The 20,349-nt window shown below is 35.7% G+C and overlaps 1 protein-coding gene across 8 annotated transcripts in view; it reads right to left on the reverse strand.

Annotated features, from left to right (window-relative positions):
• Nucleotides 1-20,349, reverse strand: part of TBC1D12 (TBC1 domain family member 12) — a 125,016-nt gene that overhangs the window by 4,869 nt on the left and 99,798 nt on the right. For all 8 annotated transcript variants that reach the window (XM_048218839.2, XM_026481695.4, XM_044378040.3 and 5 more), the window contains 7 exons: nucleotides 19,199-19,316; nucleotides 17,843-17,949; nucleotides 11,367-11,447; nucleotides 8,510-8,598; nucleotides 7,553-7,624; nucleotides 1,192-1,320; nucleotides 821-930 (listed from right to left, as the gene is read on the reverse strand). In XM_048218839.2, the coding sequence (XP_048074796.1) occupies nucleotides 821-930; nucleotides 1,192-1,320; nucleotides 7,553-7,624; nucleotides 8,510-8,598; nucleotides 11,367-11,447; nucleotides 17,843-17,949; nucleotides 19,199-19,316 (706 nt within the window). The remainder of the gene's footprint in view (nucleotides 1-820; nucleotides 931-1,191; nucleotides 1,321-7,552; nucleotides 7,625-8,509; nucleotides 8,599-11,366; nucleotides 11,448-17,842; nucleotides 17,950-19,198; nucleotides 19,317-20,349) is intronic.

The raw sequence follows: 20,349 nt of genomic DNA on the forward strand, positions 1-20,349 counted from the left end.
TAAAACAACCTTTTTTGCCCCAGGGGTAGGGGGTGAGGGGGGAGAATACACTAAAAAATAACAAAGTTTTTTTAAAAAGCTTAAATCAAAGAAGCCCCAAACAACTGGGAATATAGCATATTTGATCAAGTCCATTAATTATTTTTCTATATTGAAACTTAGTGTCATTTGCATGAAATCCACTGAATTTGATGACTGGGATTTAAGGTTTGAATGTTTCATATGTACTCTTAACCTATCTTAATTGCTCTATCCCTTTGGCAAAATTCACCACCCCACCATTCTATAATCACTTGGCAATGGCTCACAAGAGTCCTCAGCAAGGAAGAGTTGTAATTGCAACGTTGGAAAAAGGCACTAGCACCTAAATAAGGCATCACTCCTCTGTCAAAAAGCAGGCTAAAGCCTTGAAAAAAACAAAGCCCTCAGTAAAAACAAACAAACAAACCACTACCATAACTATCATAAGTTCTTGTGTGTTAGGAATGATTAAGAAATGGCTCTCTCCTTTGAGAGTGTAGCATGCAGGCACTGAAGGAGATAATCCATGTAAAACACTTTCACTACAACCCAAAATATAGATATTATTCCCATTTTATAGATAAGAAACTAAAACACAAACTGAGGGATTCTATTTCAGCCCAGAGTCCACGTTCTTAATCAAATGCTTCCCCACAAAAATATCAGAGTTTCTATATTTATAAGGGAAGGAGTTTTTCTATGTATAATCCTGTGCATGAGATTTACTCTAGCTCCTAAAATACACAAAAAGTTTTACTTTATTTTCTTTTAATCGTATTTTATTTATGTTATGACTTACCAGTCTATCAAGTATATGTCTGGTGTAAGACTATAAGATTTGAAATGAAGAAATAGTTTGGAGAGATTTTCTTCAAAAAATACTTCAAATGTGGCAAAATATTTCAACATCTAAAGACAGAAATCGCAATAAAGTTATTAAACAGTATACTTTATAAATAGAGTAATTAAATCCTTAATAAATTAAAGGAAAATTTTGCTTAGCACTTCTTTCTGAGTCTTCAAGCATTCATAAAACTATGATTCAATGAAAAACTTCTTTTAGATCAGATTATTTTGGCCTTCTAATTACTGTTTTTCACTCTAAAAGAGCATTCGGACTACAGAGACTGACAGTCAAAGGGAAACACGAGTCCTTCCAAATGTTCATACCATGCTGTGATCCACACGAAAAAAGGCCAACTGGCATGGCTTATTGAGGAGGTTTGCAAATGCAATGAAGGCATCTGCCTCTTCCAAATTGAGGATGAGAACTGCTGCTATGAAGGACATCCCTTGGACCTTCAAAGAGAAAAGAAATTAGTCAAAATGTGCTTACAATAATAATTCTATACAGTTTATCTTACTGTATTCCTTAAAAATTATAAAGTGATATTAAAGTAGAATTAATCAAGATTTCTTTTTGTCAATGAAAGTAAATACAGAGAACCTGCCAATAACTATGAAATCTCCCTCATCTTAAATTTCTTGTTCATGTGTTACGGTTTAAAAAGAATTAGGGAAAATTTTGGAAAAAAAGGAGAAAGTATCAGCTTTTACTTGCTACAAAAGCCGTGTACTAATCTCACTTTCATTTTCTCTCAGTCTCAAGTCTTTCAAAGTAGAGGATAGTGAAAATCCGGTGATTGTCTTCATTGCCACAGCACATCTGTCTGAGGTAGAAAGTGAGGAACTGAGAATAAAAGAAACGTATGAAAAGTGCTGCTGAAGTTCTAAAGACAGAAGAGGTGGTGGGTGGGTGGACAGTAAGGCTGGTTCCAGGAAAAGGAGGATGAAGAAATAAGAAAAAACCGTCCCAAGAAAGAAAAAAAAAAGATGAGCAAAGACACATAGGACCAGCCCAGCTGGAGCACAATCTTTATATTGAAAGAACTTAAGTAGGATGCAATTACAAGGAGTGAAAAGCCTTGAGGACAAAGCTCAGCCGCACAGATGCTCGCTTGTGAGTTCGGGACAACTGCTGTACATTTTGAGCAGGTAAGTGATATGCAGCCCTTGCTCATTCTTTAACTAAAAAACTTCATCAGGCACTTACTTCTGGTAGAGATTTGCATAATAGACTTCCACAAAAACAACACTAACAGTATTTACAATGAAACCACTGTCTCTTTTTTCCCAGCCAAATGTTTTGAAGGTTTGCCTACAATCACTATTTCCACTTTCTCAGCTCCCTTTGAAGTTTTTATTTTTAGCACACTTCAGTCTGGATTCTCACTCCATTACTACCTGATCTTGAAACTCCTCTTGCCAGGATAACCAGTAACTTGTAAAACCCAATGGGCACTTTCTATCCTCTTAGAATTCCCTTTGCTTCTGTGATCCAGTATTACTTTGTTCTCCTCCTATTTCTCTGGCTTCTTCTGAGTACTCTTTACAAAATTTACAGTAACTCCCTAATTTGATTTTCTAGAGTATACATTCCATAAGGATAGAGCGTGTGGGGGGCAAAATAACATACCCACGTCCTAATCCCTGGAACCTGTGAAAATGCTATCTTTCAACGAAAAAGGGACTTTGCAGATGTGATTAAATTAAGGATTTTGTGATGGTAAGATTATCCTGGATTATGTGGGTGGGCCCAATGTAATCATCATGAGGGTCCTTATAAATGAAAGAAGGAAATGGGGAGGCAGGAGAGTCACACAGAGATTTGAGGATGCTATACTACTGGCTTTGAAGATAGAGGTGGGGGGGTCAAGTGCCAAGGAATGTAGGCAGCTTCTAGAAGCTAGAAAAGGCAAGGAAATGAATTCCTCCCTAGAGCCTCCAGAAGGAAAACAGCCCTGCTGATACCTTGACTTTCAGACTTCTCATCTCCAGAGCTGTCGGATAATAAATTTGTATTGTTTAAAGCCATTAAGTTGGTGGCAATTTGTCATGGCAACAACGGGAAACTAATACAGTACAGAGACAAGACCATGTCTGTTCGTTCACAACTGTATTCTTAATACTACAAAATCTGCGGGATGGATGCAAGGGACAAGCTGTTAGCTGTCTGTAATAGACGGGCAGCAAATAGAAGGAATTAATATATTTAATTGAATCTAAGATGCTGTTTAAGAAGCATTATTTTACATAACACTAAAAAAGGAAAATGCTGCCAATTAAACAATGACAATGCTTTTGTATTTGATGATGCATCAAATCACAAGGCAATTTAAAAGCTCATTCAGATTTATCATGTATCACTCTTTTGCACAGATGACAAGAAAATAAAGTTATTTCTACAGTATCTTCAAAGTCCAATTTTTCTGAATATTCTGTATGATTTACTAACTTGTGATGTACCAAAATGAGCACATCATTTATGTAGTATTTCTATGAAAAATGCATAACCTAAATCTAATCATGAGGAAATAGTCAGGAAACTACTGAAAAAGTATCAAAAAGGGGTCATTGTATAAGCCCCACATTGGGCATATTACAAGAAGAAGAAGGGAAGAGGGAAGAGGAGGAAGAAGAGGGAGGAGGAGGAGGAAGGAAGAGGAGGAGGGAAAAAGGAGAAGGAAGAAGGAGAAGGAGAAGAAGAAGTAGTAGTAATAGTAGTAGTAGTAGTAGTAGTAGTAGTAGTAGCAGTAAAGCTTCACCCACTGAAGTACCTGTGTAACCCACCCATTTTCTGTTACTTGAAGTCTCTCTTCCTTCCCGTATGCCTGCCTAGGTCATGGGAGGAGGTCATCTACTCAGATTCCCCATTCTTTACTACCCTTGCACACATGCATGCAGATCTTTCTTGTTTTAGTTTTGCTGATAATCACTATAGATAAATGGAGAGCAATAATGAAAAATCAATGTGGGAAAGTTACAAAGCTTACAAAGTTCTTACAATAATATCTGAATCCTGGCCTACAGTTTCTGACTCCTCCTGAAATATTGGGAAGTGTGTCTTCTCACTCCCACCTTTATGATTATGCTATACCGACCTTCCAGCCCCACCACAGTGCAAGCCCAGTTCACAGTAGACACAGCCCAGGCAAAATAATAGCTACTTACTTCCTTGCTGCAAAGGAGAAAGCTTATGTTAGAGGACCTACAGACAGCTGATACTCAAGATTCTAAAGTTTTATTCTACTCAGAAGGAACCTATAGCCATTTCCTCACAGCAGAAAAAGAATACAATTCAACAAAGCAAAGACCAAGCAATGGTCTTAAACTGGGAAGAGGGTGCCCTGGAGACACACAAAGAATACCTTCCCGAGAGTCCACGGTACACCGTCATGGATTATTTTAAGGGAATCCATTCCCAGGTCCTTCATTCACATGTTTGCTTTCTACACATGGTTTGCCTAAGAATGTCACTACATTCACATTAGCAAGTGAAAGTCACAGTCCTCATCCTGTAACTTATGATGGTGAATTGCCCTGAAGCATGAAATGTGAAACAAAAGGATAATTCAAAATAACATTTGGGGAAAGCCCATCGCTTCCTGTCATATGTGAATAGAAAGAGGACCAGGGGCGCCTGGGTGGCACAGCGGTTAAGCGTCTGCCTTCGGCTCAGGGCGTGATCCCAGCGTTATGGGATCGAGCCCCACATCAAGCTCCTCCGCTAGAAGCCTGCTTCTTCCTCTCCCACTCCCCCGGCTTGTGTTCCCTCTGTCGCTGGCTGTCTCTATCTCTGTCAAATAAATAAATAAAATCTTAAAAAAAAAAAAAAAAAGAAAGAGGACCAAATTTCATTATATGTAGAACAAGGATGAATAGCAACAGCTTTCATTTGGTGACCTCACCTCTTCCAAACCACCTTCTATCAAAGAATGCACAGCCACTGAGGGAGAGAGTCCCAAGGAGAACAAATAGATAATAGTAATACAGACTGGTGCCCTTGGTTCGTTTAAACAGAACTGGAATATGAACCATTACCACTTTTTTTTCAAGATATACTGAATAAATTCCAGAAATAAAACTTTTGTGTGATTTATTGATAGATTCAGAATGTGTTATTCACTAATATAATTAAAAACCTATTTTGTCGGGGCGCCTGGGTGGCTCAGTCACTTAAGCATCTGCCTTTGGCTCAGATCATGATCCCAGGGTCTTGGGATCGAGCCCCACTTCAGGCTCCCTGATCAGTGAGGAGCCTGCTTCTCCCTCGCTCTATGCCTGCCACCCCCCCGCTTATGCTCTGTCAAATAAATAAATAAAATCTTTAAAAAAAACAAAAAACCTATTTTGTCAAATCACATCATGAAATATATATTCCAACATAGTTTATACTATTCTCTTATCTCGTCTTATAAAATAAATCTGATTTGGCTGACTGGTTTGTCGCTAAGGTTTGGCATTATCAGGTTATATTGTGGTCATTTTACATAAATTCAAAGAGCTAATCTGCATAATTAGTAAAATATTCATGTAGGGCTTATTCATATATTTTTCTTTTTTTAAATTGAAGTATAGTTGACATATATTAGTTTTAGGTGTACAACAGTTATTTGACAGCTATATATCTCTTATTTTTCTTTAAATGGATGATATATATAAAATCATTCTATTGTTTAAATTCCATTGGCTACACTTTTTAAAAAAGATACAAGTTTTATTTTAAAATAATATTTAGCAAGTGCTAAAAATTAAATCCTTTATAAACTTATAATGAAAAAAATTTAAATGTCAACTTAAATATGTGAACATCGGGGCGCCTGGGTGGCACAGCGGTTAAGTGCCTGCCTTCAGCTCAGGGTGTGATCCCAGTGTTATGGGAACGAGCCCCACATCAGGCTCTTCAGCTATGAGCCTGCTTCTTCCTCTCCCGCTCCCCCTGCTTGTGTTCCCTCTCTCGCTGGCTGCCTCTATCTCTGTCAAATAAATAAATAAAATCTTTAAAAAAATATAAATAAATAAATAAATAAATAAATAAATAAGTGAACATCGCGGGTGCACCTGGCTGGCTCAGTTGGTGGAGTGTGCGACTCTTGATCTCAGGGTTAAATATGAGCCCCATGTTGGGAGCAGAGATTACTTAAAAATAAAACCTTTTTTTTTTTTTTTTAAAGATTTATTTATTCATTTGTCAGAGAGAGAAAGAGGGCGCACCAGCAGGGGGAGTAGCACGTAGAGGGAGAAGCAGGTTCCCTGCTGAGCAAGGAGCCTGATGTGGGATTTGATCCAAGGACTCTGGGATCATGACCTTTGTACAAACAACAAACAAATAAATCACGTTACATTAAAAGGTGATAAGTGCTACAGGACAAATATGGCACAGTAAAGGGGGGAAGTGCCAAGTTTGGGAACGGGCAGGTTTTATATTAAAGAAGATGGTCCAAGTAGTTAGTCCTTACGGAGAAAGTGGAATTTAAATGAAGAGTCTAAACTCTCTTGCTCATGTCTTATGTCATAGAATAGAAAAAACCTTATGTAATGTTCATATTTTTTAAAGATTTCGGGAATGCCTAGGTGGCTCAGTCGGTTAAGTGTCTGCCTTTGGCTCAGGTCGTGATCCCACGGTCCTGGGATTTTTTTTTTTTTTTCTTAAAGATTTTATTTATTTATTTGACAGAGAGAGACACAATGAGAGAGAGAACACAAGCAGGGGGAGTAGGAGAGGGAGAAGCAGGCTTCCCGCTGAGCAGGGAGCCCCATGTGGGGCTCAATCCCAGGACCCTGGGATCATGACCTGAGCCAAAGGCAGACCCTTAATGACTGAGCCACCCAGGCTCCCTAGGATCCTGGGATTGAGTCCCTCATCAGGCTCCCTGCTCAGGAGGAGCTTCTCCCCCTGCCCCTCCCCCCTGCTTGGGCTCTCTCTCTCTCTCTTGCTCACTCTCTCTCTAATAAATAAATAAAATTTAAAAAAAGACAAAGGTGAGAAGATGAGGTTTTATGACTTCCAATTAAATATGGCAAACTGAACACTCACATTTTTCTTTGTTCCCTCCCAAACCCAACTAAAATGACATCAAAGAAAAAAATAAATATTAGCCTAGGAGGACAAACAGAATGGAAAATAATATAAACAGTAAATAAAAATGTCACTAGCATTCTCAAAACTGTAACTAAATGGAGAATGTTGAAACTAAGATATCTGCAGAGGGGGAACCCAATAAGCAGCAAACCAATTCTGCCACGATCTGGAAGGCTCAGAAACTGGAGTTACCAGGCCCCTTTGAAACTGGGCGGTAAGGCTAAAACTAGGATTGGTTGAAAATTTATAAAAGGAGCAAATCCCCTCCTCTATTCTATATGGACAAGTGCCTATGTTTCCCTCAACCTGCATAATATAGGTTTATCTCTAGAGGCACAGGCAAAGGGAGGGGGGAACAGGCACCACACTAACGGCAGTGGCAATTAATAAAAGTTTACAACAATAATAAAACCCCCCGTAGTTCTCCCAGAAATCTGGCAAGCAGTCTCACAAGACCCTGGCAAGGTTCCTCTTTCAGTCAGTTGACAGGCCCAAGAATTAAAATAAGACAGAGAGATACAGACATTTGGGAGCTAGTACAACATAAGATACCTTGGTAAGATAGATAAAATGTTTACATTTGAAAACCAGATTGAAGCAAATACTTACATAACCAACATCAGGTCTGTAACACGTATACGCCCCTAAGATACTATGTAAGACATCATGATACGGGCCACCCTTAGGAGAGAAAAATGAAATGTCAAACTATACAAATAATTGTCTGTAAGTTAATTCCCAAATAAGTAATTTTTACATAAACTTTAGCATTTCCTAAATGAGTAGTTTCAGTTAGTATATTCTATCCCTGTCAGAAATATTCTAAACACACTACTCTGTAAGATGTTTTCTCTAAAGAATAAAAATATTTAATCCTGAACAAAAAAAAAAGCTAAATAAATTCACTTGATGGATGCAAGTTATACAGTCTGTGTACTATTTTAAAGATTTCTAGATTTGGTACAAGATTATGATGAAAACAGACTGTTTCATTTCATACAACTTTACTAAAAGGAAACTATCAAGCTACACCAAATTAAGTTTATTAATAATCTTAATGGTAAAAATTATCTCATTTTATCAATCTAAACACAGAGAAATTCCACGTGTGAGATATGAAGTACATACAAAATGTAATCATTTCTCATAAAGTATAAGCAACTCATGACAGCCTATGTACAAAATCATTTTTATGAACTATATTCTCCTATTTCAATAGTAATTCTGGAAAACTAAGATTTGGGAAAATGTTCTTTATATTTTAACAACTGACTAAGTAAAAATGTTAAAATTAAAATATCTTACAGAATAAAAAGTAAAACAAAGAAATTCACCTTAATGAAGAAAGGTATTATGAGTATGCTAACTGCAATGCATTCAGTCAGTAGAACAAAATAACAGAAATTCCTTTAGAATTTTCCTACTAGTTTCACACTCTTATATAAAGGTCTCTAATTTTTTATAGTTTTGCCTTTTTAAAAAAGTAATAGCTATGCACTTGAGAATTTGTTGCCTTGGACTACAAAAAAATTTAAAAAGTAGTTACAACTGGTTAGAAACCCTCACCTTCTGAAAGATGTAAAGGGATGGAAATGTACGGGATATGTCCAACTTAATTAATTCCAGACTGGCCTCCCGATCAGCAACAGATACACCTGCATTTGCCAGGTAGATAAAATTGATTACTTGGCTATACCCAGTTCAATCTTGTACATACAAAATGATCACACAGCATCGATACATTACTTAAGGGAAGTTAAAAGATGAATCATCAAGGAATTTAAAGAAATGCCACACAGCTTTTGCTGGAATTTAGAGCCTCTTACATGAAGAAAATATTTATATATTTAACAGAAAGGTATATGAAAGATTTCTACTTCCAGTTTTTATACAAGGTAAGTGCAGACTATCACTCCCACAGTAACAACTGGGAAAAAACAAGTAAGTTTCAAATAGCATAAGGCTTTTAAAAAGGCCTAAGAATGCTGTGGACATAGAGAGGTCCAGAGGATTTAAATCCCAGAAAGAGAGGAGTCTTTCCTAGGAAGCCATTTTTCTTCCTGGAGGCATCTACCAAATCTGGGCATGATTCAGGACTGCGCCTGCTATAGACAAAGGTACTCTGCTTGGGAAAAGAGAAACCAAAACAGCTTTTCATGGCCAAATAAGACTGATGTGATAGAATCTGGAGGAGCCTAAATGTATAACTGGTTTACCCCACGGGACTTTTGCTGAGTGTTAGTACAGTGCAGAAGGCTGGGCTGGAAAGGCAGAAGGAAATCACCCAAAATCACAAGGCCTTTAGGAGAGTATCTCAGGAGAGGGAGAAGTCTATAATAAAGACAGTTCTTCCTACCAAGTTGTTTGACACTCACAATGAACTAAGTTTATCTAAAGCTGGAAACTCGGCCTAATCTAGCTCAGTTACTGATTGAACTGACGTGATACTCCAACTGCCTGACAGAAAACAGCACGCTTCCTCTGCAGGGGAAACATCAACTTCAGTTTATATATTCTTCTTATATACTATGAATGACATATAATAAAACATTTTAAGATATGCAAAGAAGCAGGAAAATATAACTTATAATTAAGGGGAAAACAAGCCAACAGAAGCAGACCTTAAGATGACCCAGTATTGGAATTAACAAACAAGAATATTAACTGTTAAATGTTAAAGAAAATAGAGGAAAAGTTGGGGGGGTTGTATGGGATGGAAAGATGAAGAATTTCCACAGAGAAATAGAATCTATAAAAAGTACCAGGTAGACATTCTAGAATTACAAAATATAATACCTGAAATTAAAGATTCATTGGACAGATCTAATAGACTGATACCAGAAGAAAGAGGATTGGTGAAATTGATTACAGGTCAATAAAAATCATCTAAACTGAGGCAGAAAAAGAAAAAAAATACGTTTTTTAAGTGAAAGACTTACAGGACACTGATAAATGGTCTAATACACATGTCCAAAAAGATGAGATTTGAGGCAGAAGTAATATTTGTTTTGTTTTTTTTTAAAGATTTTATTTATTTATTCGACAGAGATAGAGACAGTCAGCGAGAGAGGGAACACAAGCAGGGGGAGTGGGAGAGGAAGAAGCAGGCTCATAGCAGAGGAGCCTGATGTGGGGGCTCGATCCCATAACGCCGGGATCATGCCCTGAGCCGAAGGCAGACGCTTAACTGCTGTGCCACCCAGACACCCCCAGAAGTAATATTTGAAAAAAAATGGCCAAAAAAGTTAAATGACAACTGCAAATTATAAGCACAAAGGTAATAAGAAATCAGTAATTTAGACAGAATACTGTTTCCCAATGGAACAATTCTTCATTACATGCAATTAGTTTCTACTGAAGTGCAACTTTCACCACTTAATCGTGACAAAAATGTCTCAGAAGTAAATGTGTATGATTTTAATTCTTATACTTTCAATACTTCATAAAATGATTTCAAAAAGAATTATGTAACAGCTAAGGCCTTTCCAGTATAAAGCTTCTTATATCTTCACCTTTCTTGCACTTTTAGTTTCCCACAAATAGCTGACATAGCTAACAGGTCTCAGGATGACACTTACATGAACCCATCTCAAAATCAAATCTTCTCTCTAACCTTGTTAAGTCAATTCTTCCCACCCTACTGTTCACTCTCCTAAAATAGAAAGAAGAGTAATCAAGGAATTATACGGAGTTGTTTACATACTCATAAAAAATCACTCTGTGATATATATCACTTCTCTATTCCTAACCATGTTCATTTTTACAGTTTTACTTACTGGCAAGAGAAGAATGTTTGCTATCTATGAAGTAGAACAAATATAGAAAGAAAAGTGACTGGCAGAGAAATAGCTCTCCATTATTCAAGGACAAGAGATGGCTGAATAAATTTACCTATAGTTAATAAATAATGGTAACAGGAAAAAGGTGATCCTATCTTCTCCAAAATGATTAGGAAAAAAAACTGAGTAGAGGGAAAGATGAGGTCTATGAGTTAATTAAATGAACAAAGGCTAAGGCACGATAAGAATTATAAATAATGTATTAGGGAGTGAATGAAAGTCACTGAGTGAGGAGACAGGAGGTCATAAGTGAGGAGTGAAGACCATCTATCTTTAAGTTAAAAGTTGGCTTAAAAATACTTCATTTTTTAAGTATCAGTCTTAATGTTGTGAATAAATCCTGGGTTCCGAGGTCCAAAACCCTGGGTTTATGTCACAGCTTCACTGCATACAAGTTAACTACTTTGAGCCTCAGTCTCCTTATACCATTCAGGATAAGACCACCTACTTAAAGGGCTATTTACATTAAAGAAGATTATGCTCTAAAGCAATTACTACAGCTCCTGACAAATGGTAAAAATCACACTAGAATCTTCACTAGCTGGATTTTCACCCAGAAATTTTAATTAAAAAAAAAATCACACCTTCTGTATCATTCTCTGAACTTGTTTCACTGAAGCTTTTCCACCGTTCTTTTGCTCTTGAGAGGAAGATTTCATAAAGTTCTGGGGGAAAACAAAATAAAAATTAATAAATAGTAGGAAAAATACATTCATATATTTTAACTTTTACTCTTTTTATTTTTTTTCCTGGCCATGGAAAAGGTTCATTTGTAAAGCTGGGGCCACACTGGAACAAGGTAGCTTTGAGAGTTAAATGCCATGAGAAATATATACATGGAAACATGGGATCACTTGGGAGAGTTGCCTAACACAGGTGGGGGATAAAGGAAGGCTTCTTAGAGGAAGTGATGACTGAGCTATTCCACAAAGAATAAACACGAGTTTTATAAATGAACAAGGTGGAAGAAGGCATTCTAAGAATTTTCATCATGGGCAAAGTCACAAAGAGAAAAAAGAGATCATGACTTATTTGCATGAATTACAAGTGATTTCCAGACGCTCAGATTATAAGGGGGTATGGGAGGAAGAGGGGATGATAAGGTTGGATGACAGAGGCAGGCAATAGTTGCGGACAGGACAGGACCTGAATGGCATGCTGAGGGGGTTGGAGGTTATCCACAGGTGCAAGGGCATAGCATGCTCTGATCTGTGTCTGTTATGCCAGCCGTAGCGTTGTGGGTAGGATGAAGCTGAAGTTTTGCTGAAGGGAAGTTAGAGTTTTATTGTAATAGCTCGAGCAAAAGATAATGAGGCTTGAACTTGAGCAGTGATAGTACAGTTGGAGAGAAGAAATGAACAGAAGAGATATTCAGAAAACAGAAAAAGAACTTGTTGAAAGAGAGTGAGGGGAGGAAGGCAGACTCATTAGGACTCCCAGGTTTCTGGCTGGGGTAGCTGGGTAGATAATAATGCCATTGAGAGAATGAACACAGAAGCAGCAGCAAATTTGTGATTTGTGGGGAGGAAGGTGGTAAGTTCAGTTTTGGACAAAGTGGATCTGAAGGCGGTACGTGCATACCGGAGGAGTTTGGGAGCCATCCGTACACAGGTGAGGATTAAAACCATTCATAAGTGTGTTCAGGGAGATTATTCAGGACAAGAAGAAATGAGAAATATGGATTTCCAGGAAAGACAAATATTTAAGGGTAGACACAGGAAGAGGCACATCTGAAGAATAAGAAATGCCCAAAGAAATAAAAGAAACCCAGTTGTTCTAGACACCAAAGGAAAAGAGCATTTCACTAAGTATACATAGGATAGGGAGTTGCTGTGTGACACTGGAGAAGTTAGTTAACCTCTTCTAACCTCAGTTTTCTCATTCATAAAGTGGAGATAGTACTAGTACTTATATCCTGGGGCTTTAAGTATTAAATGAGATAATAAATGTAAAATCTTGGAAGCACTTAGATGTAAGCTACAAAGGAGGAAGTGATCAACTATCCAACATCATAGAGCAAGACAAATTCTGAAAAGTGCCCATTGGAATTTGTAGCAAGGAGGTCATGGGTGACTTCGGTGGGAGCAACATCTGAGGGCAGAGAGGGGGCAGAAGCCCAACTGCAGAGATCTGAAGAATCTGTAGAATATACCTTTTAGCTAACAGATTGGATATATGGGGGGAAATGAATTCTGATTTAACTTTTAGTCCTAAAAATAGAGAAAAATCCTATTATAGCTCAGGTCTCCCTTTACATAGCAGGCATCAAAATTGTGGCAAATTGAAGAACTTGATTCTACCAAAACTATTTATTACCACAACTAGAAAGATAGAAAATCAAAATATTGCACAGTGGTTATCCAAATAGCTACAACAGAGAATGTACATATGAGGCAGGAAGAGATGCTTTTGCTGAAGGAGTATCATTGTGGAATAGCAGAAAAATGATTTTTGGAGTCAGTCAGACCTAGATTCAAATACCAGATTTTCAGTATTTGGGACTTTAAGAAAGTTACATGGTCACTCCTGGAACTTGTCTTTCTTCATAAGTAAATTAGAGAAAAATAATACCTACTCATGGGAATACTGATCATTAAATAAGATAATTTTCATAAAGTTCCTGACACCTTATAGACCCTTAATAAATGCTAGTGCTTATTTTCCTTCTCTTTTGAAACTGGTTTCTCCATTATGATATTGTTATCTAAAGCTACCTAAACTTCAGATTTGGTCAGAGGACCTGCATTAAAAATCTCTACTCATATCTTTTCATTTTAAGTCCCCAATCACTTTGAGACTACCACTTTATGCATCCATACACAGGATCTCGATACGACTTCAAGAACAGAAGAAACAATTTTTTCTCAATTCTCAGATTTTGTCTTTACTTTCTAACCATTACTGATATTCTAAATTACACAAAAACAGAACATTTCAATAACAGGTGAACAGCAAAAAATACTTCTTACCAAACACCAACATTTATGTATTGCCCAAAATGCCAAGACCATTTTTGCTTCGATTAATCTTTTTTATAAAGTTTGTTTAGAGGCAATACAATGATTTTTTAAAAATTCAAATAGTATAAAACAGTATAGAATGAAAAATAAATTTCCTTCCCTCAGATGTAACTATGCTTACCAGAAATCTAAAGATGAAAATATACAGGCACAAGTATATACAGATCTATCTTCCTGTTAAAAAAAATTTTGTGGCAACATATTACAGCACTGACCTGCATCCTGCTTTATTATATTGGAAGCTACCCCTTATTAGGAGGCTAAATCTGTTTTAGTTTTCTTTTTTTTAAACAACTGCACAGTGTTCCAATGTATGACTGTACTATAATAAGTATTCTTATATTGCCAAGCATCAGATATTTATAAAAAAGCTGACTAGACATATTTCAAACGGACTCTTACTATTTTGATCTCTTCTCCTTTCTGTTCATTTTTCATTACAACTAATGGTTTAGAAAGAACATCTTTTTAAAAAGTCAAAATTTCTATTATTTGAATCTATCAATAATTTGATAAAAGAGGCAGAAATAATTTTTTAATTTAGATACACAATTTTATTTTTTGCAGTTATCAGGTACCAAACTGAAGTTCACAATTTCTGACTTCAAACTGATTCCAAGCCACATCCAGTTTCACTATTCCACTCAAATTTTAAAGCTGTTCTGGAAGAAGAAAGGCTCACCGAATAAATCCTCACCTTTAGGAGCCACAAAATTGATCTAATAATAAAAATACAGTAATGCATTTTAAAACATCAAAGGACATCTTTCCAGAGAAGATTTACAGCGCTTGTCTACAAGAAGACCTGCAACTCAGCTCAATTCCATGCTTGACTCCACATGTCTCATTTATGTTATTCTGGATCTACAAATGTAGAACTTGAAGCAGACTTAAAGATGTATCTTGGACTTGAATTGAGAACTCTTTAAGAGTAGTGTTATGTTTCACTTTCTTATTTTCTGACAATGATGATATTGTACATACTCTTAGCAAATTTCACTTTCACTATAATTTTATATTCATTATCACAAATAACTGTTAGAGCAATCCTTTGAGATACCTAATAATCTAATTCCATTTACAGATGAAGAAAACAAATTCTCTTAGATGTTCATTAATTTGCCCAAGGTCACAAACCTAATGTATAGTGGAACCAAGATTTGAACCACATATGACTGATTTTGGTACCCTTATTCTTATTCTCTATTCTACAAATTCTAATTCTACTATTCTATTCTTACTCTACTAACCCTTGTTCTACTATTCTCTAATGGTTATAAATTTCATGATTAAAATGAATAGGTAAAAAGTCAAACTGTTAAGAGTCATTAAAAGGAAACAAAGTTATTAAAAGTAAATTTACTTCGGGGTGCCTGGGTGTTTCAGTCAGTTGAGTGTCTGACTCTTAAATTTGGCTCAGGTCAGGATCTCACTCAGGGTTGTGAGATCAAGCCCTGCACTGGGTTCCATGCTCAGTGCGGAGTCTGCTTGAGATTCTCTGCCTCCTTTCTTACCCTCTCCTCCATTCATGCTCTCTCACTCTCTTGAAAATAAATAAATTCTTAAAAAAAAAAAGTTAAATTTACTTCAACTGAAATTTAGCTTCCTTCCTATCACTAATAAAAAAGAATGATCATCTAAGTCCATTCCTGAATATACAACTGTTTAGTAGAGAAAATATAAAATTACTTTCAAAGTAAATGACCTAGTTATGTTACCAGCTTTATAAGTTGAGTTTGAAAAAGAACTTCTTGATTACACTATCACAAAAGGATGCTACCAACTAAACCAATATTTTAATACAGAAGGTATTAGGATACTTAACATTCTAAAGTCAAAGTTCTCAACAAAACTGCAAACCAAATTTCAAATAGCCATCAATACTTTATCACCTCATCTGTATGTAAAACCAATTCCTATGACTTTAAACAATTACAATATGTCCAACAATCCTTCACGTCAAGCATTTTATCTGAGAGTTCTGACTATAATGTAAAAATATTTCCTTTTAATTAGTTTCAAGCACAGAGGGCAAAAGAAACCTTTGCTTTCTTTGGAGGGAACGGTTAGGTTAGGTAGACTCCAACCTTTTCTAAGTTAAATTAAAAACTTTAAATTCTTCCTCCTTTTATTTATTTTTTTAAAAAGTAAACTCCTACCCCCAACATGGGGCTTGAATTTATAATCCCAAGATCAAGAGTCGCATGTTCTACTGACTGAGCCAGCCAGGTACCCCACTTAATTCTTCCTTTAAATTATATTTTTAAAATTAAAAAAAAAAAAAGTCTGGTTAAAGTAACATATTTGTTATGGGATACTTGTGAAAATCGATGTTAAAAATCATTCATAGGGGTGCCTGGGTGGCTCGGTTGTTAAGCATCTGACTATTGATTTTGGCTCAGGTCATAATCTCAGGGTCCTGGCATTGAACCCTGCATCGGGGTCCCCACTCAGCAGAGTGTCTGTTTATCTCTCTCTCCCTCTGCCCCTCCCCCTGCTCATGCTCTCCTTCTCTTAAGTAAATCTTTTTTAAAAAACCATTCATAATCATGCCATTCAAAGTTGGCATTACTTTAAAGACTAAAGATAAATACTTAAATTTTTGTCATAATTCTGTCCAGTTATATATATAATGCTGATTTGCTACAATGGGCATTCTTGTAAAAAAGCTTCTGTACCCAATCCTAATAATTTTCTTATTCTTAGAATTAGAATAAATAGGTCAAAGATTACTTTTGGAGGCCTTTGATAAGTATTTCTATATTATTATCGGTCATACCCTATGTGGGTAATTCTCATTTATTTTAATCACTTTTGAGAGGTAAAAAACAGTACCTTGATGTTCTTTTAACATATATGTCACTGATTTGGCTATCACTAAGAAAATGATTAAATAAATTATAGTACAGCCAAACTGTGGAATACAGTGCAGCTACAGTATGCATAAAGTACACTTGTATGTAGTGACGTGGAAGAATGTTCAAGGCGGATTATAGTGTGGAAAAAATAAGCCATGGAATAAGCTTATGGCATACATTCTTTTTTGTGGAGAAAAAAAAGAAAAAGAGAAGCCTTAAACATTTATCATATGTTGATGCACACTTTTTTTTTACGTGTATAAAAAAGATCTGAAAGAACATACACTAAACTGTTAACCTGTACTTATAGTAGGATCAAAAGCAGGAGTTCGTGTAGAAGAGCAGGAAGAAACATACAATTTGTACCTTACTATTGCCTGATTTTTAAAAAAATTAGTATATGAATAACACTTTTTAAGTAACAGCAACAATCTATATTCACATTATTATCCCAGAGTTCCTAAGTCTTCCTGTGGTGCCACTGTCCACCATTGGCATTATCACTCAGACCTATTTAGAGCTTTTTATTATTAACTACTTCACATTTTCCTCTATTTGATATTATCCTCATTTTATCTTAATTTTTTTTTACTGCATCAAAGCTACTTTACATTTTACTTCTATCCTTTAAGGTTTTAAACAGCATTAAAAAAATAAAACATTTCCTGGAGAGTCTTCTTACTTCTTTTTCTGTTTTTCAAATTTGAAAAAATTTTCAAATAATTGAAATAATTCAAATAATTGAAATTTTCAAATAAAAAAAAACCTGAAAGCACTGGTTTGGGTAGAGATGTAGGAAAAGAAACTTCTAGCCTTCCACCAATATTTATGTTTTTTTGAATAGAGGGGAAATCTTTCCACAATTAGACTATTTTATTTTTCCTTGTATATACTTATACATCCACGGCTACCTAGAATCCCAGAAGTTACCTACAGTGAGGATATTTGGATGTCAATAATGTTACTGATGATTGTCAACCAAAGGAAAACCCATAAATCTTATTTATGTAATAACTTACTCATTAAATCATACCAGGTTTTAGAGGGAGTGGGAATGAAGCATGCTCTTAAAATGACATTATATATGGTAATGTCTTTTTAAATGCCAATCTACTAATCTGCTTTGTAACTCTGGAGATGGCTACTCATATGTGTGGGAGTAACTGAATACAGAATACAAACCAGGAGTGATATTTAGTTCATTTCCTACAGCTAGACTCCAAACTTTCCCACGAACACTAGGGGGCAATCCCTGCCACCACAATTCTCGAACTCTTCTCGTACTACGCCTAGAATTAAAGGGGGAGAAAAAAAGGAGAGAGTTACTTTTTATACCAAAAACACTAGTTGCATGATGGTTTACCTAGTCTGTGACCAAGTGACTGAATGATTTTTAAGAACATGGTTAAGTATATGATGCATTCTTTCTGCGGGGTTGATGTTTGTGGGCAACAGAAACCTAAAGTATACACAGCACCCTAAAGGAGGACAATAGTAATTTAAAGGGAGCTGCCTTCTAAAACGACCACTTATAGGGTACAATGAGAGAATCAGAAATATGTGGACAATCACACACACACACACACACACACACACACACAAAACAGGATAAAAGGAACATAAAAATCTGTTGTCAACTCAGTACCAAAAGAAAACCATAAGGTATTTACTATGGGTAAGGTCCTTGTCTTCAAAAGGCAGTGTAGTCTGCTGAAAAGTGTAGGCTTTAGAGTCAGAGAGACCTGAGTTCAAATCTGGTTTAACTATTCATTAATTGTATAACCTTGGGCAAATCATTTAACCTTTCTGACCTTGAGCTTCTCTATAAGGTAAGTAGGAGTAAAGGCTCTAAGAATCAGATGTGATGACTTATGTAAAGAGCCTAATTTGCTGTCACATTGTACCAATATTCAACAAATTCCCTCTGCATACCCTACACTAGGCACTGCAGAATACATCTCCTACTCTCCAGTCTAGAGGGAAGATAAGGCATGTACAAAAACATCATCAGAAAATAGAAGGCAAAGTAAAGCAAGAAGTACATTAGTCTCAAACTATGATGGCAAGTTACAGAAGGGAAAGATCACATATAGCATATTTATGATTATGAGAAAACACATTAAAAATCACTTAATATTTAACATTTAATAAATGCATCTTACAATGAATGTACATATTTTTCTTTGCAAAAACCTGCTATTACCTTAACAGTGCATCTTGTGACAAAGGATATGTCAGAATTAATATGGTAACTGAGGAAATTAACGCTTCCTGGATCAACTAGCATTTCAGATGGGTATCTTCAAAGGATAGGTAAGATTCTGACAGGCATACAGGGTGGTCAGTAAGGGAGGTATTAGAGATTGAGGGATTTATAAAATTAAAGGCACAGAAATAATCATGAAATTTTTCAGACACTGATTAACAGTATCATTTAGCCAAAGCATAAGATATATGTTGGAAGTAATAAAAATAGAGAATTAGAAACATGAGGTCTTTGAAGACAGACTGAAATTCAGGAAAAGTCTGCTTACTTACATTACTTCCCAATTGGGCAGTATTTCATTGATCCAAATTACCATTGCACTTGCGATATTTTCTTCCTGTTTAAATCGTTCTTTCATTATTTTTTTCCTTTTATAGGCTTCTTTAATTTCTGTTTTAAACAAGCAAAAATTATTTCAATACAAAAAAACTAGATCATATGCCCTTGTCCTTCTACCTAAGTCTAAAAAAAAAAAGGCAGTAAAAATGACATTGGGACGCCTGGGTGGCTCAGTTGGTTAAGCATCCAACTCTTGGTTTCTGCTTAAGTCATGACCTCAGTGTCATGAGATTGAGGCCCACATCAGGCTCCGTGCACAGCAGGGAGTTTGCTTGAGATTCTCTCTCTCCCTCTCCCCCTGCTTATGCTCTCTAAAATAAAGAAATGAATCTTTTTGAAAAACGACATTAAATGACATTAAAAAATAATTTGCCATGGCACTATTATAGTTAACCCTTTCTACTACAATATCCCACTTTACTAATTAGATTGAAATTTAAAAAACTGTAACGTACACACATATACAACATTCCTCTGAAAATCAGAAGTCACAACTCTGAAACAAGAGATGTCTCAAAAAGAGAAGTGATAAATATATACATAATTATACATATATTATTATATATTATTACATAGTATATATTATAATTATGCATAACAGAAAATCAGAAGTCACAATTTTGAAACGAGATGCCTCAAAGAGAACAGATATGTACATAAAATAATTATATATGATATACAATTATATATTGTCATACATTATAATCATATATTTTATACAATTATGTATAATGTCATTAATATATTTATTACATGCTGTATATCATAGTATATGTTATATATTAATGCATGAATATAAATATATAATAATTATATACAATGCTTTATATATGTTTGTTTATAGTTATATATAATTTTAGAACAAGTGGGGGCTTCAGAGGTCAGCTAACCAAAATGTTTACTAATTGTTTCACAAATGCCTCAGAAATCATTTTAAGGGGCAAGCAGGAGGCCAAGTAAGCAGCTCCTCTTTCATTTGTTGTATGTATTCAGATTCTATATGAGGTTTCCCTTTTTTTTTTAAAGATCTATTTTATGAGAGAGAGAATGAACAGGAGTTGGGGGAGGGATAGAAGGAGAGGGA

This window comes from Ursus arctos, unplaced genomic scaffold, assembly GCF_023065955.2.
Source record: "Ursus arctos isolate Adak ecotype North America unplaced genomic scaffold, UrsArc2.0 scaffold_7, whole genome shotgun sequence".
NCBI lineage: Eukaryota > Metazoa > Chordata > Mammalia > Carnivora > Ursidae > Ursus > Ursus arctos.